The sequence below is a fragment of the Cricetulus griseus genome, chromosome 5, assembly GCF_003668045.3.
Source record: "Cricetulus griseus strain 17A/GY chromosome 5, alternate assembly CriGri-PICRH-1.0, whole genome shotgun sequence".
NCBI lineage: Eukaryota > Metazoa > Chordata > Mammalia > Rodentia > Cricetidae > Cricetulus > Cricetulus griseus.
The window spans coordinates 19,281,880-19,305,920 of record NC_048598.1 but is presented as its reverse complement, the minus strand read 5'-3'; the positions used below and the strand labels follow the sequence as shown (position 1 = coordinate 19,305,920).

The 24,041-nt window shown below is 38.3% G+C and overlaps 2 protein-coding genes across 2 annotated transcripts; one reads left to right on the top strand and one right to left on the bottom strand.

Annotated features, from left to right (window-relative positions):
* Positions 1 to 5,583: 5,583 nt before the first annotated feature.
* On the top strand, positions 5,584 to 6,531 carry LOC100751839 (olfactory receptor 6K3). The gene has a single exon (XM_027419068.2). It carries the CDS (start codon positions 5,584 to 5,586, stop codon positions 6,529 to 6,531), a length of 948 nt encoding a protein of 315 aa, XP_027274869.1.
* Positions 6,532 to 10,417: 3,886 nt separating this feature from the next.
* Positions 10,418 to 11,383, bottom strand: LOC100759128 (olfactory receptor 6K6). Its single transcript, XM_027419067.1, has one exon. The coding sequence runs from the start codon at positions 11,372 to 11,374 to the stop codon at positions 10,418 to 10,420; it is 957 nt and encodes a 318-aa protein (XP_027274868.1). The 5' UTR covers positions 11,375 to 11,383.
* Positions 11,384 to 24,041: the final 12,658 nt, after the last annotated feature.

The window sequence follows — 24,041 nt, the reverse complement described above, 5'->3', positions numbered from 1 at the left end:
TTTCTCCTTGCACCTTTTAATAATCTTTCTTTGTTGTGTATGTTCAGTGTTTTGATTATTATATACTGAGGGAACTTTCTCTTCTGGTCCAATCTATGTGGTGCCCTGTATGCTTCTTGTACTTACGTATGCATCTTCTTTAGGTTAGCAAATTTTTCTTTTATGATTTTAATGAAAATATTTTCTGGAACTTTGATGTGGATTTCTTTTTTTCCCTCTATTCCTATTTTTCTTAGATTTGGTCTTTTCATTGTTTCTTCTATTTGTATTGTCAACACCCGAGATTCTATCTTCCATCTTTTGTATTCTGTTGGTCAATCTTGCATCTCTAGTTCCTGTTTTAATTCCCATGTTTGTCTTTTCTACTATTCCCTCACTTTGGGTTTTCTTTATTAATTCGATTTCCATTTATCAGGAACTGAATGGCTTTATTCATTTTCTTCTAATGTCCCTTTGTTTTTTTCCTGAGTATCTTTAAGGAATTTATTAACTTCCTCTTGAAGGACCTCTGTCATAGCTATACAGGCTGTTTAAGATTTTCTTCTTGTGCTTCAGCAATGTTGGAATATTTAGATCATGTGATAGGACTGCTGGGCTTTAGTGGAGACATATTGTCCTTGCTATTGTTTGTGTTTTTACCCTGGAGTCTAATCATCTAGCATTATGAAGATTATAGTTCTCAGGGCTGATATCTTGTTTTATCTTTGTTGAGTATGTGTTTTGTTCTGTGGTTTCTGTTTTCTCACTGGTTTTTAGGGAGCATTGTGGTTGTGTGTTGCCTGGTAGGAAATTTTCTGTGGACCTTAAACCTATGGCTACTTGGGGTTCTCAGTATCAAGAGCTGGCACTTAGGAGTGGGGATAGGTCAGGGATCTGAGGGAATTCACAGGAAGGAGGAAAGGAAACTTTCCACCAGGATCTGCTTATTTGGGGTCAGGATCTGCTTGGAATGGGGTCAGAAAGTGAAGAGAGGTCACTCCAGAAGCTTTGCTGTAGAGCCTGGGATGAGACTGGGGGATTGGATCTGGAGGAGCAGAAGGAAAGGTGAAGATCTTCAGTCAGCCAACCTGCTTCCCTGGCAGGACTCAGTAGTACTTTTATTTCAAAGCTGGAGCTAAATGTAATAGCATAAATAATTCACAAAGATAATGTTGAATAAATAATCAATTGTAAAATTATGACTAATGTATGATCCTATATAAAGATAAGGCAAAGCATACTTTTTCTAATTGTGCAAACATGCTTAGTCGAAAAATGAAAAGCTTACATTAGTGAAAAATACAAAATGAGAGAAAAATGGATTCAAAGTTAATGGGAATGTTCCACTTTTTAAGTGAGGTGTAGGTCCATTGAGCAAGGGACAGAATGTAGAGATGAAGCAAACTACCTAGCTGAGAAAACAAAGAAAGGGAGTAGAAACACAGCATTTAACGCCCCAAAACAACAGTGAGTAGTGGACAGCCTATCCTCAAGGTGAGCATACCTCATGTTCTTATAACTGGGCAGACTCACTAGTAGAGAGCAGATGCTTAGGGGTCCACATATAAGCAAGACACCTGCAGAAGCACCATCTCTGCATGGGAAGAGACACAAGCCTCAGAACACAAGCAGATGGTGAGACTCCCTGGGGAAAAGCTGTGATAAAGGCAGAGTGTGGTTGCCTTTGGTCACTACACAAGTTCTAAACTTAGTTCACTTACCCATCAAATGCATACAGGGGTTCTTGATAAGACACAAACTTTTAAAAATCTAAGTACTTGGTTTTAATAGCTATCTCTGTTCTCAGAGTTTCTTTTTGTTTCATAAATCCTCGTAACCTGTTTTTTAATTAAAAATATGTTTTCCTGCATAAAAGGCACAAGGCTTTCTCTTGGTTGTGATTTCATACACATGGTCATATATGTGTCTTAAAGCATAACTAGAATTACCTTGTACAAAATGGAATGAGACCTGTTATCTAACCAATTAATGGGCAGGAATCAATGTGTTGAAACTTAAGCGCTATCAGACCATGTAAAAGATAAAGATCTGTTCAAGTCTAAATAAACATCATATGCAAGACATTTAAAAAATATGTTTTCAAATGCAGTTCCCTACCTATTCCCTCTGCTACCAGTACATTAATGTTTAACCTTTTATTACTGTTGCATATACATTTTCATAAGAGAAGAAAATATTACTGAGTTATTCATTTGATATCCCTCCAGCAATATCCTTCTGTACATATTAGTTCCAAATTTAGTTTTTAAAAAGACAAAAAGAATAAAAAGAGCAAATATATTCCTCTAATTATGTTTTCTACCCATTATATGAGGGACTTTTCCAATGTCTCTATGGACTTCCTCGATGTACTTATCAATGTTCCTTTGGTGTAGAAGGAAACATTGTCCTTGACTCTTTTCCTCAGTCAAGCCTACAGAGAAATTTGGGGGGTCACTAAAATGTGACAACCTTACTTCTCTGCTAATGTCCCCATGGTTCTCAGAATCTTTTTGAAGAAGTTCTACTGAAGTTACAACTCTTTCATATGCTTCAAAACTGTGCTCTTCTTGCAAGCTGTTTTAATGGCTTATGCAAATGCATTCGAGAATTTGGACTTTGAGCCACAGACTGTGAGCTTTGTTTCTTTTGTTCCTAATTCATTTCTCTTAATTATTAACCCTTTCTGTTAATCTGTTTATCTCCTTGTAGACTTAACTTGCCAGTGATGTTCGGGCCGCAGCAGCAACATGGTATCTCCTTGACTCCACTTACTACCTTTGTCTATCCTTGTTTGAATATCCTATCTGGCTAAATCCTGCCTGTCCATTGACCAAATCAGCTTAATTCATCAACCTATAAGAGAAACATATATTCACAGCATACAGAAGGATATCCCCCATCATCTCGTCTTTTCTGTCTAAATAAAAAGCAAGGTTTTAACTTTAACATAGTAAAACAAAAGAGTTATCAAGCAAGAACTATAGTTACCAATATTTAATCCACTAACACTTGGCAAAATTTAAGAAAATATTCCATCATCTATCCTTTCTTTAAGTTTTATATGTAACTTACCTTTTATCATAACTAAGAAAACACTAACCTTAATTATCTGTCTTCAACTCCATCAAAGACCTCAGAAGGATATAATATAAACTCTGTCAATTCTTTGACAGAGACATCTCCCTTCCTGTTTCCACCTAGTCATCTCACTTCCTGTCTGTCTTTACACACCTCCAGACCACTATGGTTAGCTAGTGGCAGGCTCCATTCTCTGTTATCCAGACAGGCTTTATTTGTACAAGCAAGACATCACCCCAATCCCCTGATTAAGTCTGTCTGATATTGTGTAACAGAAACAATTTCTTTCATAGCTTATACAGAAAAGCAAACCAAGTATTGCCTTTCTTCTACTATCTAGCATGACTTAAACTCTTAGCTTCCCATAGGTATGGAGTCTTTGTGAAACGGAAGTGTGCAGCAGAATTCCCTAATTAGGCACTTGGGGTATGAGTAGCTTTTCCCTAGGCACTGAATAAAGTGTGCCAAAATGAAGCCTTTCTCAACTGCTTATCCCCCAAGAAACCTAGTGCTGGGGTTATAACCTTCCTATTTGTGGAGCTGCAAAGAAACCAAGAGATTTGAGGAAAGGGGGACTCTGGAAAAGGTGAGTGTAAGATGAAAAGGCCCACAGAGTCATTGCTGAGGTCATGCAAACAGGAGGTAGGGAGCTGTAGCTCAGGTATAGGGGCTTTGGGAGGTTCATTGTATTCTTTGACTACAGAAAAGCACAACAAATATGTTGAGAAATGATCTATTAAATTTCATCTGTGACACTATATCTATGGCATTTCTCATTGCTACAGCATCCTGGGTTCAATTATAATCTAAGATGCCTATGTGTCATATAGCAGAGCCAGGAAAGACACCTAGGAATAAAGAAATCCCCGTCAATGACAGTAGCATACTAGTTGAGTTTCAGGTTGTTACTTCCCCCAGGAAATGCAGGAGTACTTTTTTATGTAATTTTTCCTTTCTCCTTCTTCCTGGTTTCAATTTTGTGTCCGTGAAGTGTACTATTGATAGAGTATTTTGACTCACTGCACAATTATATATGTATCATGTCATTGCAGACCAGTGAAGAATAGCAGACCATAAATGCAAAGGATGTAGCTGTTGAAATTGTTTTAAGAACACTACAGCTATTCACATTATTTTTCAGGGGTAGAAGTAAGCTTTGAAGTCTTCTACAGCCCTTTCCTGTGTAAGATTTTAGCATATCCACACTTTTTTTTTCCTTTTTTAAAATTAAATTAGAAACAAGCTTGGTTTACATATCAATCCCAGTTCCCTCTCCCTCCCCTACTCTCCTACTCCCCTGTCCCCCACCAACCCCCTATCCCATCCTCTTTCTGCTCCCCAGGGAGCATACCCACACTTTTTCATTTAAGAAATCTTGCCTCAGTTACATGAGGAATCCAACTTGGCCAAGACATATTTAAAGGCAACGAATCTGGGTAAGAGTATAAAAAACAGAAAAAATTAGAAGGTAGATTATTTTTACTGTGAGCCTCAATTTTTAAAGTAAAGGTTTTCGTGAAGAAATACCAACAGAAATTTTATTCTTCACATTTCTTATGTTAACTGCAGATTTAATGTTTTACAAAATTCCTAGAAAGCAAGCCAAATCTTTGGTTCATTCTCCTTTGTGTATGGATGCTTATTTAATAGTTTCAAGGGAGTATATGTACTGTGTCTAAAGTCAGCTCCCAGATGATTGACTCTTTGGGGTAGCTATCAGTCACTTTCTCTTTTGCCAGGCCAGTCTTCAGACCTCTCACTGTCAAGCAGTTGAATTTGACAAAAGACACAGCTTAGACTTCCATCATGCAAAGTATTTTAGTAAGTAATCATAAAAGATGCTACTAAAACTGTTGTTAGCACTTACTTTTTCCAGCTTTAGATTAATAGAATGAATGAAATTTTTTGTCAAAGACAATGAGTCACAAAAGTCTCACAGGAAAAGGGGGTAGCTATCTGTTGAAATTCGGTGATGGATCCTCTTATCAGAAAGAAGCACAGGACTGAAGGATCATGGGCCTGATGTATGTACACTTGAACTGTTTTTATCAGATCTTGGTAGACTAATTTTACACCAAAAATTATTTTCCATGGATGGCTGGTTCTTGACAGCACACATTTATGTTTGCTTTTCTGCAGGCACAGCAGTTTTGCTTGTCATACTGGTGATGGGTTGAACTAAATTAATATCATACTGATTGTCTCTGTAAATCATATTTATAGAAAATAATTTCCCTTAAATTATGTAGTTAAAGGCAGTTTATAAATTGTCAGTCTATAGTGTATACAATCTTGTATTTCTAAATATGCAGCTGTTCCTTTAAACAAAATAAACCAGAATAATTGGCAACTAGACACACTTACTAAAAAATTTACAAATCTGACAATATCACTTTACCATATATTTTATATAATTGGCATAATATTGAAACTGTTCAGATGGTTCACATTTTGTCTATTTGTCCTTTTACTTGAGTTCTGATGGTACTTATTCTTTCAGCCAGCTAATGAACTGCTAAAAATATGGATAAGGAGAATCAGACAAAGGTGACAGAATTTTATTTTTCTGATTTCCCTCAGCTTGAAAGTGGTGGCCTCTTATTCTTCATCCTTCTGCTCTGTATTTACATGTTCATTGTTGTTGGAAACTCCATGATCTTTTTGGCTGTGCAGCTGGATGTCCACCTGCACAATCCCATGTACAGTTTCATCAGCATCTTTTCCTTCCTGGAGATTTGCTACACCACAGTGACCATTCCCAGAATGCTCTACAACCTAGTCAGCACAGAGAAAACCATCTCCTTCATTGGTTGCCTGCTACAGATTTATTTTTTCCATTCCTTTGGAGTCACAGAAAGCTTGGTCCTCACAATCATGGCCATCGACAGGTATGTTGCCATCTGTAACCCACTCCGCTATGCAATCATTATCAGTCCGCAGCTGTGCACGCAGCTTTCCACAGGCTCCTTCATCCTTGGCTTCCTCATGCTCCTCCCAGAGATTGTGTGGATATCTACCCTGCCCTTCTGTGGCCCCAATCACATCCACCAGCTCTTCTGTGACTTGGAACCTGTACTTCTCTTAGCATGTACCGACACCTCTATGATTCTGGTTGAAGATGTCATCCATGCTATCTCCATCCTGACCTGTGTCTCTATCATCACCCTTTCCTATTTAAGAATCATCACTGTGGTCCTGAGGTTCCCATCTGGTGAGAGCCGTCAGAAGGCATTCTCCACGTGCACAGCCCACATCACTATTTTCTTGCTGTTTTTTGGCAGTGTGGCTCTCATGTACCTGCGCTTCTCTGTCACTTTCCAGCCACTACTGGAGAAGATCATCGCACTAATGTTTGCTGTCCTTGCCCCGTTTTTCAATCCTATAATCTATAGCCTGAGGAACAAAGATATGAAAGATGCCATTAAGAAAATATTCTGTTCTCAAAAGATATTCACTATCTCTGGGAGCTAATGTGAGTTTACCCATGCCTCTTCAAAGATATATCATGTTCTATATATGCTTTTAAAGCAAAAAAAAAAAAAACATAAGATTGCAATGCAAAATGTTTTTCATGGTCTTGGTTGTGTTTCTTTCCCGTTTTCTAATAAGTTGACCATTGTTTGTCCTGAGAAAGGAAGTCACTTGCACTATTCATATTATCAACAGGTTCTTCTTATTTTGAAATCACAAATATTGCAATACCATCTTTTCCTAGCCAACTAAGGATCATGATCTAAGGAATAATAGCATTTGTAGTGGGCACATTTAAATGCTTCCATTGTGTACCCTCACTCTGTTCTTAGAATTGGTTGTTTATTTATATAGACATTTATAAAACATTAACAAACTCCATATAACTAGGATGATTTGGGCTTGAGAAAGGAGTATGATTCCCTGATGTTTATCCAAAAAAAGTCACTATATTCTCGCTAGTTAGTCAGTGATAAAATGTTATGATTATGTGACACACACTCACTGATTCTGGTGTTTGCTGTTATCATCTCTTCTGTGGGACTTCGTGTTGATTTCAAGATTCCATAGCAAACATTCTAGTGCTATTAAAGATCAAATAGATTTAGTATACTGCCTTGAGGCTAAAAAAATACAAACATAAAATATTTAAACAGCTATAGTTGGTATTTTTTTTTTAAATGGGACTGTAGATGTCTCTGTGGTTAAGAGTTCATATTCATTTTGCAGAGGACCGGAGTTTGTGTCTCCGCATCCATGTCAGACAACTCACAATGACATGTAGCTCTGGCTTGTTCCTATGAAGGACTAGGAGTTAGACAGATTCTAGATAGGCAGACAGAAAGGGGAAGGGACAACAGATAGATAACAAAGATGGTGAAATTCTGGCTTCTTCCTGACTTGAGAAAAAGGCCTGGTTCTTTGAGACCTGAGGCCTGGGGCTGCTGATACAGCACCCCCTGCCAGAGAACACGGACTGGGAAATGTTTGTTCAAAACTGGGGCCCTTTCAGTACTTAGTCTTTGTTCAAACTGACCAAACATTAACTGGAGGAAGAAGACACCTCACACCTCATAAAGACACATAAAACTTCCAGTTGTGGAGGAGAGAAAGGACTTTGCTTGCAGAGTCCCCACTCTGCTTTGTAGGGGATCTTTCTTTCTATGTACTTTGCTGTGTGTGCCATGTGTGTGTATGTGTGTGTGTTTGTGTACACATCTTGTGTGTGGGAGTGTATGTGTGCACATGGTGTGTGTGTGTGTGTGTGTGTGTGCGCGCGCGCGCGCGCGCGCGCGTGCGCACGTGTGTGCATGTGTGCACCTAGTCTGTATGAGTATGTGTGTACCTTATGAGTATATGTTCGTGCACCTTCTATATGTGAGTGTGCGCATGTGTGCATGTGTAAATGTGTATACCTTTTGTGTATTCATGTATGTGTGCATGTGCATTTCTTCACCTTTAATAAAAGTATTTTTCATCATTGTTTCTACTTTGTGTCTGTTATTTACCTGCTGTCAGCTGAAGTATTGGATACTTTCTCCTTCCCTTTAATTCCATGACTGGCAGAGAAAATGAACCCATTAAAAACCCCTAGAAGATAACACCAAGGGATCTGACACTCTCCTCTGGCCTCAGAGAGCACACAGATACATGCGGGACGCGCGCGCGCACACACACACACACACACACACACACACACACACACACACACACACCACCTGTTCTCACACAAATAAAAATAAAAATAATTTAATAGTGGTAGTATTACAACCTTCTGCCATGTTCCATTAAAATGCCATGCCATCATAATAACTCACTGTCTTAATCCCAACAGTCAGGAAGTAGAGGCAGGTGGACCTCTGTGAATTCGAGGCCAGTCTGGTCTACTGAGCAAGTTCCAGGACAGCCTCCAAACAAACAAGTACAGAAAAACCCTGTCTTGAAAAACCATAATTAACACTATTTTGTAGCTTTGGTTTGCTCCTCCATTCTCTGTCTTCATAAATTTTCTACATTTTGGTGTCTTATTCAGACTTCTCTGCTTTCTTCTTACAAAACTACTCCAGGAGTTTCAGAAGTAATGTAAAATCTCCAGAAAAATGATTTTGCCTAGCTCCTATGAGGAGAAAAACAAAGCTGGAAACAGTTACCAACTATCTTAAAAGAGCGAGAGGCCATCTAGTGGTGTGGAAATGCTGTCACCAATAATATCAGAATTTTCTTTTCATCTTTTCTTATTTTTCCTCATTTTTTCATAAACAGGGTGTTAAAAATGGCATGTTTGGCATGATAAAGTCTAAGTGCATTTTAAATGCTTGTGCTTAGAGCCTCGGATATGTTTAGCTCACATATTTCATGACAGAAGCTTCATTTTGCAGCAGATCAAGTCCATTATAGAGAAGGCAGAATTATTGTAAGAACCATAGTAATTGCACACCTAACAAGAAATGGTGTTTCCTACACATGACAGTGAAGCTGCTTCCATCAAATCTCATCAAGAAGGTTTTGTAAATCAGACACACCAATGTGGATGCAGGAAATCTTCTAAGTCCCGGCCCCTTGGTGAAGAGCTTCATGCAGTTAATGGCTGCTGGGAGGGGGATAGTAATAAGTTTTTTCTCCAGGACTGAGTATCATGATGGGTTATTCAATTCCAAGACATCAATCCTAAAGTCATATACATAAAAGCAACACTAAATTGACTCAGTGGATTGTGTGTGTGTGCACACACTTTGTGTGTGTGTGTGTGTGTGTGTGTGTGTGTGTGTGTGTGTGTGTGTGTAAAAGAAGGAAGAGGTCAAGAATTTCAGAGTGAGTGGGGGTGACACAGGAGGTGTTGAAAGAGGGGAGGGAAGGTCAGAAATATTATATAAACCATATTCATGTATAAAATTCTCAAATATAAAAAATTTGAACTAAAAAGAATGGAATATCTGTAGTATTACAAACAAAAAGCTCTTACATTCTGGGGGACACTGAAGCAGGAAGATCTAACTCTCATTTTAGGGTTAACCCATACCTGTACAATTGTGCACACACACACACACACACACAGAGAGAGAGAGAGAGAGAGAGAGAGAGAGAGAGAGAGAGAGAGAGAGAGGCATAAAATAAATGATTTAAAACAGTTGTTATAAACTACTTAGCTAATACTCAGAAACTCATGGAACAAGTTTGAACTTTACTTCCAAATTTTATTTATCAATATTTAGATAATGGAGATTTTGACAAGTTTATTTAAGGATGTTTAAATTGTAAGGCAGTTTATATGTGAGAAAATTTTTTAAATGGTAACAGGAAATACAATGGGCTACCCAACAGTTACTCTTGCAAAACCCTTTGAGCTTGACATCCTGTAACAAACAAATCCTGCAGTAGCCAGTCCAAATTTGCTGAACTGAGTGTGTAGCTAATTGAATTACATAAGCTGAATGAAAGTGGAAAACAAATTGTCTTTTGTGTCAGGAAACAGTACTTGAGCAATGATGGATGACAGGGGAATCTACTTCTGGAAAAGCAAGAGAGAATGTCAACCTCTGCAATTTCCAGACCTATTTTATGTGGTGTGTGTCTCATTCCCTAATCTTTGTCCTTATCAACACATGAAATCACAGAAGAGAAGGGAAGGAACCACACTACTACAGTGTGTGGTGGTATGTCAACTTGTGCTTTAAGCAGGAGTATCCACACATATTTTTCAGCTGTCATGATTCTGGTAGATGCTCTGCAAACAAGTGGCCACAGTGACCTAGAGGCACAGTTCATCATGCCTGTTAACAGTAGAACAGGTATCTGCAGCAATAGAAAAGGAGCATCATCTGAGGCCCAAAAAGGCAACAGAGAGATTTCAGACTCCCAGAAGGGTTTTAATATTGGGAATGGAGATCTATTTCTGAACCCCACCATTTCTCTTCTGCTGAAAGAGCCTCCCAATAGCATCTTTCATTTCCTTGTTTCTTAGACTATAAATGATGGGGTTGAGAAATGGGGCAAGGATAACAAAAGTGACAGCAATTACAGTGTCCCAGAAGACTGAATAGGTGGCAGAGAATCTCAAATACATGACAGCCACACTGCCAAAAAACAGCAAGAAAACAGCAAGGTGGGCAGCACAAGTAGAGAAAGCCTTGTGTCTCCCTTCTGCTGAGGGCATCCCCAAAATCACCACAATAATCCGGATATAGGACAGGGCAATTACAAGGAAAGAGGCCAGAATCTCTACTGCATGGATGACATCCACAATGACCACCAGAGATGTATCTGTACAGGCCAAACTGAGCACAGGTGTGAAATCACAGAAGATCTGATGGATCTTGTTGGAGCCACAGAAAGGCAAAGTGGCAATCCATGCAATCTCAGGAAGTACGAGAAGGAAGCCACAGAAGCAGGACCCGGCTGTTAGTTGGATACAAAGTCTAGAAGTCATGATGGTTGGGTAACGGAGAGGATAGCAGATAGCTATATACCTGTCAATAGACATGGCTGTCAGGACACAGCCTTCTGTGATACCCAATGAGTGGAAAAAGTACATCTGCATGAGGCAGCCCGCTAGGGAGATGGTCTTCTTCTCGCTGGCTAGGCTGGAGAGCATCTTGGGGATGGTAGTTGTGGTATACCAGATCTCCAGGAAGGACAACACACTGATGAAGAAGTACATGGGTGTGTGCAGGGCCATGTCCAGCTGGACAACAACAAAAATAACTAGGTTCCCTGATATGATGAATGTATAGACAAGAAGCAAGAGAATGAAAAACAGGAGGCCACCTTCGTACAGAGGTGGGAATACAGAGAAGACAAACTCAATCACCATAGTTTGATTCTGGTTGGCCACCAAATGGGTCATCTGTGAAGGTAAGAAAAGACATAAGGAACTTCCAGGAATTGTAATGTTGCTTGCACATAGATTCCTTTCTGTATTCAGTTACTCATGTTGAAAATGAGACCCTAAAAAGTCAGTCAGAACAATTTCTAAGCTATATCATTCCATAGCTGAAGCAGTTGAAACATTTATAAGACAGTCTAATCTCTAAGTGACTTTTCTTTCACTGTCACAGATTTATGTGAAGAAAAATAAATAACATGGAAGTTTAATCTCAGAAAATATTTTCTGGGGATTCATCTATTTTCAGAGTTACCCCCACTTATCCTCAACTCCTATGTGGCTAAACTCAAAAGTTGCACTTTGATTTTCAAATATTTCATTTTCCTATTCTTTGGGGGGGGTAAGTAAAGCACAAAGAAGGTATCAGGAACACTTCTGACAATAGTTTAATTACTTTTTTAATTTTCTCTCCACCAATACTTTATCTTAGCCTGACTGGAGTATCAGTTTCTGGGTTTTTGGTTTCTTTGCTTTAGACTGGAATGTCTGTTGTTCATCAGGTAGTAATTGTGCAGCCTTTTCCTCACAATCTCCACTTTCTCTGTAGCTTTTCTTTCTCCCATCTTCATGGTTGATATGACAATTGCTCAAACTAAAAGGTTCTCTGGAATTACCTTTTACCTAATTAGTCAGTTCTGGACAAACCTATAGCCACTCCCCATACACATCCCTCCCCTACTAATACTATCATCTAAGAGCAGAAGGAAAGAAATCATTCTCAGTTTTAACAGTCATACCTATCATAATAGTGGCTATCTTAGCTGCAACAAAACTACATTAGCATTTACTTGTTGGGATAATAGACCATCAAATTTCTTGCACAGCCAATTAGAATTATTGAAGGTTTTACCCACTCCCTGTCACCTTGACTACCTCAGCATCTAAGAAGTCATTCTGCAGATGAGTTTCCCTAAATGTGACCTTTGCCTCTCCTTTCCTTTTCAAAGCATTCAAGGTAAATCTCAGAATTATCTGAGCTTCACAATCGTCATCTCTAATGTAGTTCCAAACAAATTTGGAACCAACTATCCTGAAAATCAGTAGTTCTGTAAAAATTGAGACCACTCTCTTGTAGTTTTATTTCTGGCAACTTCATTTTTTTATTTTTTGGATCTACTATTATCAAAAGTTTGAGTGTCAATGTCCCCGTGTTCATGCAAATCTTCATGATTACCACTGCCAGAACAAAATTCTCTTTTCTAACCTCACTTCAATTGTTCTCCTTTTTACAGCTAGTCCATCTTTTGTTGCATTTTGAATATTCACATTTCAGCATTATTTCCCTCAAATAAACTAAAACCTCCTTAACAGGAATCACACAAGAAATGAAATGATGCCATTAATTAATTCTTGCGCAATGATAATAATTCTGGCTACAAGCATTTGCTTTATATATGTTACATAATGTGTTCCTACTTATGATAGATTAATGGTTAATGTTGCACAATAGAGAAACTGGAACAAATAAAGGGAAATAACTGTTTCAAATTAATATAGCAATGATTCAAAGCAGTAGTTTGAAATTCAAGATTGTTTGTCCTAGAAGTCCATAACCTTCTACTTAATAATCTCTATATTTATCATTACAGCTATCCTGGTTTGGGGGTGACACAGTTTATGTGGTTTCTTCAGGAGAACAAAAGTAAATTAAACTAAATTTTTGCAGATTAGGAAAATTTGTTCACAGTAGATGCTCTGGTTCTGTGTGCCAAGATTTGAGGGAGGAAGAAAAGAGAAACAAGCTTTGAAATAAACAAACAATGGTGCTCAGTTGAAGAGCAGAACCTACAAGGGCAAAAGATGTGAACAAGCAGAGGTTGTGGAAAGATGTGAGCTCCTGGAAGTACCCTCTGACTAAAGTATTCAATTCTCTGTCCTGCCTTTGTGTATAATTTCTCATCTGAAGAATGATGAGCAGAATATGCAGAGCAGTGGATGGCAGAGCTGTGAGAAAGGATAAGAACGTCTAGTGACAAGCATTTCAGAGAAATCCAACAACATGATCGCTTTGTTGCTCTAGGCCTGGGGTTTCTCTCTTCAGTAAGCTGTCTCATTATTTGTCATTGACACATTTTTTTCATCTGACAATCAAGATTCTCTGATACGTGCCAAATCCTCCTAAAGGTTTAAGAACTATAGAAAAGTCAACAAAAGTATACTTCCTTCTAAAACACTAAAAGATACAAAATGATTTGTGGAATTATAGATAGCTAGCAGAATATAAAGAGGATGCCCTCCAAATATTATTTTTACAGTAAAGAGGCCTGATTTAGTGTTTAGTGATTAAACAAAAACATTACTTTGATCTTTGACTCCCTAAAAGGCTATAATTATTTGAGCCAATAGACTTCAGATATCAACATCTTCCTAAGTTCCCTGACCTCTGTTCCTTCTAGAAATTTTTTGCATTTCATATATCATAACTGAAATTTTTTACTAATGTAATGAATCTCCAAAGACACAGGCTTTTACTCTCTGAAGAAACAGATGGTTTCTGAAGAGTAGAGGGTATGCAGAAAAGAGCAGGTAAAGAGCAGAAGTCTCACTGAATGTTGAATTTTAGTAGTGGTCTGCACAACTTACCCTGTCTGAGGCCACAGAGCACTCCTTAGACTCGCTGCAGCCAGGGTCACTTCTATATATCCTGGTGAGTATATAGATGTATCTGAACATTTCTTGGGGGACTACATAGAATGGAAAGATAGTCTTTCTTGGGAGTTACACTTTAGATGATGCAGTATCTAAAGGAAGCATCCTGAGCTTCCCCTCTAAGGAACAAATTAAGGGGAAAATGTCACATGGTAATGAATGATCCCCCAGGGCCATTCCCATGGATTCTCCTGTGACCACAAAGTCTATCATTCAGGATCACCAGTAAATGGAGAAGACATACATTAAAGTAGACCCATTCAGAAAACAGCTTTCCTCTTGGTTTCACATGCATTTCTATTTCCTTCATCACCTATATACATATATGTATTTAAAAATTTCAAAATGTGCATTCCTGATAAATTGATACTAATTTGTAAGTTTGGTTATTATTTTTTGCTTGGTTGGTTTTTTATTCATTTTCCACTCCAACTGTCTTTTTTCCTCCTTCATCTCCTCTCATTCCCTCCCCCCACATCCCATCTGATCCCCCCATCAATTCCTTTTCTGTTTCTTTTCAGAAAGGGGCAGGCTTCCAATGAGTATCAACAAAGCATGGCATATCAAATTGTTGTAAAACTAAGTTTCTCTCCTCATATTAAGGCTGGGCAAGGTAACCCAGCTTAAGAAACAGGTCCCCAAGAGCCAGCCAATGTGTTAGGAACAGTACCTGCTCCCATTGATGGAGGTCTTACAAGTAGACCAATGGAAATGGGGTGCATTTCTGGGTCAGGAAGAAACCTGATGCAAGGGAAGCTCCCAGAAATCTACAAAAATGAGCACAGCTAAGATTCCTAGCAATAGTAGATACATAGCCTGAACTTAGTATCTCCTGTGATCAGATTAGTGACTACCTCAGTTGTCATCAGACAGCCTTCAACCAGTAGTGGATGGAAACAGATGCAGAGAACCAAGGTCAAATATTAGACTGAGCTTGAGGAATCCTGCTGAAGAGAGGGAGGAAGGGTTGTAGGAACCAGAGGACTCAAGGATATTACAAGAAAACCCACAGAAACAACTAATCTCACTCATTGGAACTCACAGAGTCTGAACTAACAACCAGGGAGCCTGCATGGGACAGATCTAGGCCCTCTACATATATGTGGCAGCTATGTAGTTTTTGAGTTTTAGAGAATTTTTAAATTTAAGTGTATTTTGATCATGATATTCCCCCTCCTTCAAGTGTTTCAGAACCTATCTTCCTCCCTACTTATTCAACTTCAAGTTAATTCTTAAAAACAAAACAAAAATCCTGTACAACAATGTCTTAGTTATGGTTTCTATTGCTGTGAAGAGACACCATGACCATAGCAACACTTACAAAGGAAAACACTTAACTGGAATGGGTTACAGTTCAGAAATTCAGTCCATTATCATCATGGTGGAACATGGCAGCATGCAGGCAGACATGGTGCTGGAGAAAGATCTGAGAGTCCTCCATCTTGATCTGCAGTTAACAGAAGTAGACTGACTCTACATTGAGTGCTTGAGCAAAGATGACCTATCCCCAAGGTGACATGCTTCCTCCAACAAGGCCACACCTGTCTGAGCATATGGGAGCTAATTATAGTCAAATTACCACAAACACCACAAACCTAGAAAACAAAACACATCACATAAAAACAAAACCACCAAACTGTAACCAAATAAAAGCACACACCAAAAACTGTGTGGTCCATGTTGCTCATCTACAGATGTTCAGGCTTGGCTACCTCTTTCAGATGACTTTAGGGTTTAGTTAAAATAGATAGTTAGGATGTGACATAAGCAGATTGTTGTATCTTCTTATATTTTACCTTTATGATTGTTCATTTTGGATACTTTAAACTGTTAAGTTTTAATCCTCTTTTAGACTAAAAGGGGAATTGTAGGGAAGCTGTAGCCACGCCTACTTAGGGGCTGGCTACAGGTGTGCCTGACCAAGCTTGTGAGGGCATGGTCAAAGTGACATAGTGTGACTGCATTTGCACTTTCGCTTTCACTTTGCTTCTTGCTGTACAGACTGCTACCACACCAGCTGGCTAGGTCGCTCTGTAAGTAAGGCTTTTCCCTATTAAATACCCTTATATTTCTACCTGACTCCGTATTGGTAATTTCCCACTATAGAGATCTGTTCTATGGGAGCTATAACCAATATTGCTCCACTGGAGAAAACTGATTTTCCCCCTCTTCCTGCAGGTACAAATGACAGTTAAATTTGGTTATTCTTAAAGTTCAATTCATATCAACTTAGTGAATATTAACTGATTAAAGGTACAAACCTATAGCTATGTCAGTGAGTGCAGAGGAAACACTCCATGACATTAAACCTGTATGACTTAAAAGAAAAAAAAAAAACTGTATACAGTTTGACTAGCAGAAATATGATAAGTGCAGCCAGAAGACCATGAAGATATGAAATTGTGTCTTCTACCTATGACAGGAAGGCTATACCCATAAAACCTCAACAAAAAGGCTAACTAAACAAAACTGGGACAAGTCCAACAACAGTTGGCATTCCAAAATAGATAGGAAAATCTCTCAGGGCCTCACCTCTAGTTGAAGTGTGTGTATGTTTATGTGAACAAGAGGAAGAAAGTAGAGACAGAGATACAGATGTCATAGAGATGAAGCAAACTACTCCATTGAGAAAAGGAAAAGGAGAAGATTTGAGCACACTTGACAGTTGATGGCTGCTGTTTGTACATGGAGTGTAAGTCTGATGAATAAACAATTTAGGAATACAAGGAGTTGAGGGAAGACAGAGAAGATGGATGTTATCATATTTCATTGTGTACATGCATTAATTCTCAAAAATAAAGAACAATTAACAATGTGAGAAGAATCTACTGTCAATAAGAGGAAAAATGATTATTAAATGATTGATTATTTCTTCCAATAAAGAGAAATTCTAATCATAATTTAAACATAAAGGCATATGCCTATCTATTGTTTCTATCAAATGAAAAATTATAAAAAAATTTTATGTTTCCCATGTGGCATTTCATCTTTTGTCCTTTTCCTATTCTATTTTGTTAGAAATACCTTTTCTTATTTTTGCAATCCTGGGATTCAAACCCTAAGCCTTACACACACACAAGACAAATGCTCTGTTGTTGAGTGGTATCCATGACCCCTAAAATCATTTTTAAGCTGATGTCACCATAAAGTAATAGAGTTTTCTCCTAAATTTGAAAATAAAATTAAATTGGGTCTCTAATGATGATAATCCATGGACTGAAATATAACAGTTTTTATTTTAAACTTTTGAAAGAACTAAAATTATTGACCATAAAGGATATCCTTTTATATTTAATATAGTAACTTAAATGTAGTGAAGGAGATACAAACTCTTTGGCCATGCCAGTATGATATCCAAATGGTATAATCATTTCTAGAATAATTAGTAATAGAATAATTAGTAATTAATTCAAAAGAATTAATAGAATTAGTAGACAAAGAAGTGTTGTTTGAATAAATGATTTCAAAATTAAAGACTTGATGAGGAATAAGCCAGGAAAATTTGGTAAGATGAACCATTTTTGCCAATGCTCTTAATTTGGAAACAACTGCATAAACCATATGAACCAAGGGCTAATGTGTGTGGACAAGGCACAGGAAGAGTCATGAAATGAAAGTGGGTGGATATAATGAGTGCCTAATTTCAGATATTAGATTTAATCTAATATATCTATGGCAGCAAAGAATAAATTTAGCAAGAAATTATATTCTTAGGCTAGCATCCCTGACATTCTGTGAGAGGAGGAGGAAAGAATGAAAAGGCCAGAGAAAGGAGAGTTCTCTTTTGACTTCTAAACTAATGAACTCACAGCAGCCGTGCTTGCCTACATAAGACCAGAACACGAACAAGCTAGCCTAAATTCCTGAGTAGGTAGGGGGTCCTTCTAGGCCCCATACTTTGCTGAGGAATTATGGGACATTGGTAGCTCCTGGGGGAGGGAAGAATAGTTTCTTTGACAATGTGACCACTGGTAGGCTTTACTTGCTCCAATCCACAGCCACATAGTCTTATATTAGGGTCAGCAGTAATTTGACCTAGTGGACTAACAAGGAAGGAGGAGAAAAGAATAATTAGAAGAGGACGCAGAAGAGGAAGAAGAAGAAAAAGAAGAGGAAGAAGAAAGCAACAACTGCCTGAAATTGGGACTAGGTAGGGTAGCAGTATATAAGTGTGCAAGGTCTCTGGAGAGCTTGTCTGAGAGGTGGCACACAGCCTCCCTTTTATACCACACTGGCCAGCCTAAGTCAAGGGGACTTATGGAAGGAGGGAGCTTTCATCCTTTGATGGGAAAAGGTGTCAATTCACCTTTCACGAATATTAGATATAGGAAGGGGTTATATTTTGCTGTTTTTGAAATGCATAATGAGTCTGGCATCCTCACAGTATGCTGAAATCCAGAACTTTCAAAGGTGCTTACTTAAGTAGGTGTGAGCTAAAATGGGAGACAATTGTCTCTATTTAGAATCGGCGATTAAGGAAAAATTTTAACAAAGTAAACATTTTCAAAATATTGTTTAGAGTCAGCAACTTTATTCAAGTAAAAATTATGACATATTCAGGAAAACTCCATAAGATTTGAAACATTTAAGTACTTTTGAAACATTTGACTACTAAAAATTTTAGTTCCCAATTCTATTGATAACTATTCTTGCTAATAATAATTTTAAGTAATATCTACTATAATAATATAGAAATTTATTTATATATTGTATATGTATGTATCAGTGGAAAGCTGTATACTACATTGAAACTCTTTGAAATGTCTGACACTAAGAAAAACTCATGAGAAAATATCAAAGGAGCGTTCCATTAATTAAAGCCATGGGGAAATCATGTTTATTTCCCTAATTACTAGAGGGAAATACTGCAGTAGATAAATCTCACTGAGAAGGCTTTCGTAATAGGTCTAACAGTCTTTCTTGATAAAGTAGACAGATTTCAACAGAATAAGTCCAAGAAAGAGAAGGGACCTCATTGTGCCAGGTGGAGGTAAGAGACGAATTCATGTGTTTCTGAGATATAGGTAGGACATCTGCCATGAAAATAAAACTTGTAAACAGGTAAAGGGAGAAAGTCACTTAGCTAGTGTTCCTTCCATTAACTGAATAATATTGAGGACTGAGATTTGTCCTGGGGAAAAATATGTAAAACACTGATAATTTCATTTGCTTATTATCATAATAATTGATAGTCTTTACTGTTATGAAGTTTCCCTCTATTATGACATCGTTAGAGTTTTCTAATTAAAATCAAGATCCAAGAATGCCATGGCATTCCCTGCTGCTTTGAAAACTTCTGATGATGGTAACCCATATGTGTAGATCAGCATGTGGTCAGTCACACATCAGCTTGCTCTACAGATCAGGCTAGTTAAGTCTCTAAGACATTGCATGCATCCTTCCCATTGGTTGGGTTTCCCTGGTCAGCAAAGAGGCCTCACTCTCTTCTGAGCATCTGTATGGTAACAGAAAACATCATAGGGACAGAGCTGATTTCCATTGAATTGTTGTATCAACAAAATAGAATTGAAATATGCCAGCCCCAGGCTTGTCAACAGTCTCATGAGTAGTCACAATGAGAACTGTCACCAGCACCTTTTCCATGTGCTTCACTGAGATGGTTGAGACTGCAGCAATTACCAAGCCTGGGGCAGAATGGTATAGGTAGAGAGTACATTGATACCAATAATGAACTTAGTAGCAGGAATCTTCACAGTAGAGGACTATAAAGCAAAATGGGACCAACTATACTCAGGCCAGGGGAAGGGTCTGAGTTGGACTAAAAAACTGAGAACATTGTTTCTCTTCCTTCTGATGCCAGTCAAAGTCTTACAGAAAAAAAAAAAAAAAACCTTAGAAAGTAAAATGTAAAATTTGAGCCCTTTTGATACAGGCCCCAGGTGGCTGAGGCAGGAGGATTACCATGAGTTGTAGGGCCAGCCTTGTTTCCAAAAACAGTTCATTTTTTAAATTTTATTTCCCTGTTAGCTATTTTAATTTTACTTTGGATCTCCAGTCAACATTAAGGGCAGAGCAATGCTAACTTCACACCCAATTTTATTTTGCTTTGAACATAGAGATATCTGTATAGATACTGGTGAGATCTAACCATCTTCGAATCCATAATGAGTGGCAGGAGGAAGAGAACCCTTATGGGTTTTAGGAGCAAGAGAGCAGAATTTGGTCATATGTTTTCCTTGGGTAAACACAGGGACTGGTGAGCCAGGTGAAGCACACAGATGGAGTACACAGATCAGATTGTTTCATTCAGGACATCTAAAATCGTCAACTTCCAGACAAAATGTCCAGGCTTTTAGCACCTTCTCTCTGGCTTAATCGATCAGGTAAACACAGCAGAGAAATCACTCAGAACAAGATATTTATATGAACAATTTGCTCCCACCCTGTAAGAATGCTGTTTACTTCTGCTACAACTTCCCCACATACACTAGCATGGTTACAGCAGTGTTCTGCAGAATCTGTTCATATCAAGACCCATGGGCAAAGTCCAATACCGACTCTAAGAGTCTCGAAAACAGTAAAGTGGCTACAAACAGCATGCTAGAAGAGCTGCCTTGTTTCCACCATTGTCACCTGACATCATACCTCATTATTACCCTGATAACTGCCCCAAACTGCCAGGACCTCAGTTGGGTGGGTGGAAGCTGTCAACTGTAGCTGAAAATATTGACAGCAAAGCCCTTCGTCATTCAGTGAAATTATATGAGCAGGAGGCTGAAACTGGAGAAAGCCAATACTCCCCTTTAATTTGTATTGAAGGAAGTTGAGGGTCAGAGGGATCACGGCCCGTGTGGAGGTCACCCAATGGTACTGATGAGGTAAAAGCAATGTGGACGTGTTCACTGTTGGCCACCCTTCCACAAATTCTCTAAATGTGTCCTTTAAAACCAAAACACTAACATGTTTTACCTTTGAAAGCTTATATTTCTATTATTGTGCTTTTCCCTTCTTCAAAATGTCAACATAAAACAGAAGTAAGAGTCATGTATCCTTTGACTTCTTTCTCTGCATCTTAGCTTTACACATGTTGTTCTGTGTACTGGCAATTCATTCATTTTCATTGCTGAATGTAACATGAGTGTTACATCAGTTTATATGGTTGCCAAACATTCAGACTTTTTTCCAGTTTTATAAACTGGGTTATTGTAACTATTTTGTTACAAGCTTGGGGATAAACATAAATTTTCACTTCTCTTGGAAAAATACCTTGGATTGGGTTTCTGAAGCAACAATTAAGCATATGTTTAATGTTATAACAGGTAGTTTCTATAGTGACTAAAATATTTTACAGTCCCTCCAGCAGAGCAAGAGATTTGGTCATTCCATGCTCCCCCCAGACTTAGTATTATTAGGTGTTTTAATAAAATTTATTCAGTAGTCATTTTGTAATCATATAATGTTGGCATTTTACTAATGGCTCCTGAAACTGTTGTTGATATGTTTTTTTGCACAATCTCTAGCTATCACTCTCTTTAAAAAAATTGATCAAATAAAGTTTTTGACTATATCCATTTGGAATTATTAGATTTATGTTCTTCCTCTGTGGATATTGGCAAACTACTAGTTCTTGCAAAATCACCTTCTAATACAGCAAAGTCTTCCTTTAATTGCGTCCTAAGAATAATTTGTGTATCTTTTCTTTCATGGATGTTAGCTTGAGTTGAGTAAACTTCCCTAATTCAATTTATGGAATCAAGTTTCAACTCAAAATGTATATTTAAAATAGTGATGTTAAATACTAGTGAGTTGACTGCTATATTGATGGACTTTCTTATATACTCTTCAGTTTTACATGTTAAATAATCACAGAGACTTAGCAAACAAAGGTTTTAGTAGTCTGGCAATAAAAGGGAAGAATTGAAGCCTACCCTGAAGGGATTTTCTATAAAAATAAGATAATAAGGATGAGGTGGATTAATAATTTTATAATAGGTACATTTGTACTATCATGTATGTGTGTTGTATCAATGAAAATTTGAAAACTTCAGAGTTGAAAGACTTTTAGTTTTCAATAATCCTGTTTCTAAAAATCTGGAGGATTTCCGCCTCTCCTCTCCTTTTCTCCTCTCATTCTGGCAGCTCCCTCCCCCCTACCCTCATGCTCCCAATTAGCTCAGGAATTCCTGCCCCTTCCCATTCCTGGGGTCCATGCATTTTTCCCTTAGAGTTCTTCTTGTTTCCTAGTTTCTTTGGTGAAGAGGATTGTAGGCTGGTAATCCTTTGCACTATGTCTAAAATTCATATATGAGTGAGTACATACCATGTTTATCTTTTTTGACTGGGTTACCTCACTCAGGATGGTTTCTTCTAGTTCCATCCATTGCCTGCGCATTTCAAGATTCCATTGCTTTTATCTGCTGAGTAGTATTCCATTGTGTAAATGTACCACATTTTCTCTATCCATTTTTCATTTGAGGGGCATCTAGGTTGCAGCCAGGTTCTGGCTATTACAACAATGCTGTTATGAACATGGCTGAACAAATGTCCTTGTTGTATGGACATGCATTATTCGGGTATATGCCCAAGAGAGGAATTACTGGATCTTGAGGTAGACTGAAGAGGAAATGGAGGAGCAGAAATATTGAGTTGGGTGAAGAATAGAGGAGATCAGGATGAGAGATACCATATTAGAGGGAGCCATTATAGGTCCGAGGAGAGATCTGGCACTAGGGAGATTTCCAGAGACCTACAAGGATGACACGAACTGACAAGATAGGCAATGGTGAAGAGGATAACCTAAATGCCCTTCCCCTATAATGAGACTGATGACTACTTTTTATGCCATTATAGAGTCCTTATCCAGTGGCTGATGGAAGCAGAGGCAGACACCCACAGATATACACTGAAATGAACTCTGGAACTTAGTTGCAGAGAGGGAGGAATGAGGATCAAAGGGGTCGGTACCAGGCTGGTGAAACCCACAGAAACAGCTGGCCTGTACAAGGGGGAGCACATGGACCCCAGACTGCTGTCTGGGAGGCCATCACAAGACTGATCCAGACCCCTGAACATGAATGTCAATGAGGAGGCCTCTGCACTCTAGGAGGGCCCTGGTAGTGGATTAGTATTTTTTCCCTGGTGTAAGAAGGGACTTTGAGAGCCCATCCCACGTGAAGAGATGCACTCTCACCCTGGACACATGGGGGAGGGCCTAGGCCCAGCCCAGGATGATGTGTTGGACTTTGGGGAGCCCCCATCGAGGGCCCTACCCTGCCTGGGGAGTGGAGGGTGGATGGGGCTGGGGGGTAGTCAGGAGGAAGGAGAAGGGATGGAGTGGGGGTAGGGGAGGGGAGGGAGAGGGAGAGGGGGAAGGGATTGACATGTGAAACAAGCTTGTTCCTAATTTGAACTAATAAAAAATTACAAAACAATTAAAACTGTTTTAATAACAAAAAACAAAGAAAACATTAACAAGAAAAAATCTGGAGGATTGGTGTCTATAATACTAATCAACATATCCTAATTTTCTATATGTGCTCCATTTTCCAAAAGCTGTTATAGTGATATTTGTCAACCCTAGTCAATAAAACCAGTTCTTAATAACATTGTTTCACATAAATACATTTTCAGTAGTGAGAACCCTAGAAAATACAGAATTTTTCCAAATGCTTTTCATTAACTCCATCTATGCTTCACATGTTCCTTTTTCATTTGGATGTTCAAAATTTGTTATCCACTGCTATATGAAGCTTCAAAATATTTTTGGAACAATTTTTAGGACTGTTGATTAAGAATAATGTATTTTCTTTCTTGGTTAGAGAAATATGTATACAACATAAAAAATGTTCCTAGTTAGACATATGAGTTCATATTTTAGAGCAAGAGGGTTTATTTTAGATCCCAGTTTGAGAGCACAGTCCAACATAGGAGGAAGTCATGACTGCAGAAGGGTGGGGTGGGTAACCAGCTGCCTTATAGCCACAGTCAGGAAGCAAAGAGAGATAAAAACTCCATTCAC

Coding starts and splice junctions, on each gene's coding strand:
- LOC100759128 (XM_027419067.1), bottom strand. CDS start 11,374: ATGACCCATTTGGTGGCCAACCAGAATCAAACTATGGTGATTGAGTTT.
- LOC100751839 (XM_027419068.2), top strand. CDS start 5,584: ATGGATAAGGAGAATCAGACAAAGGTGACAGAATTTTATTTTTCTGAT.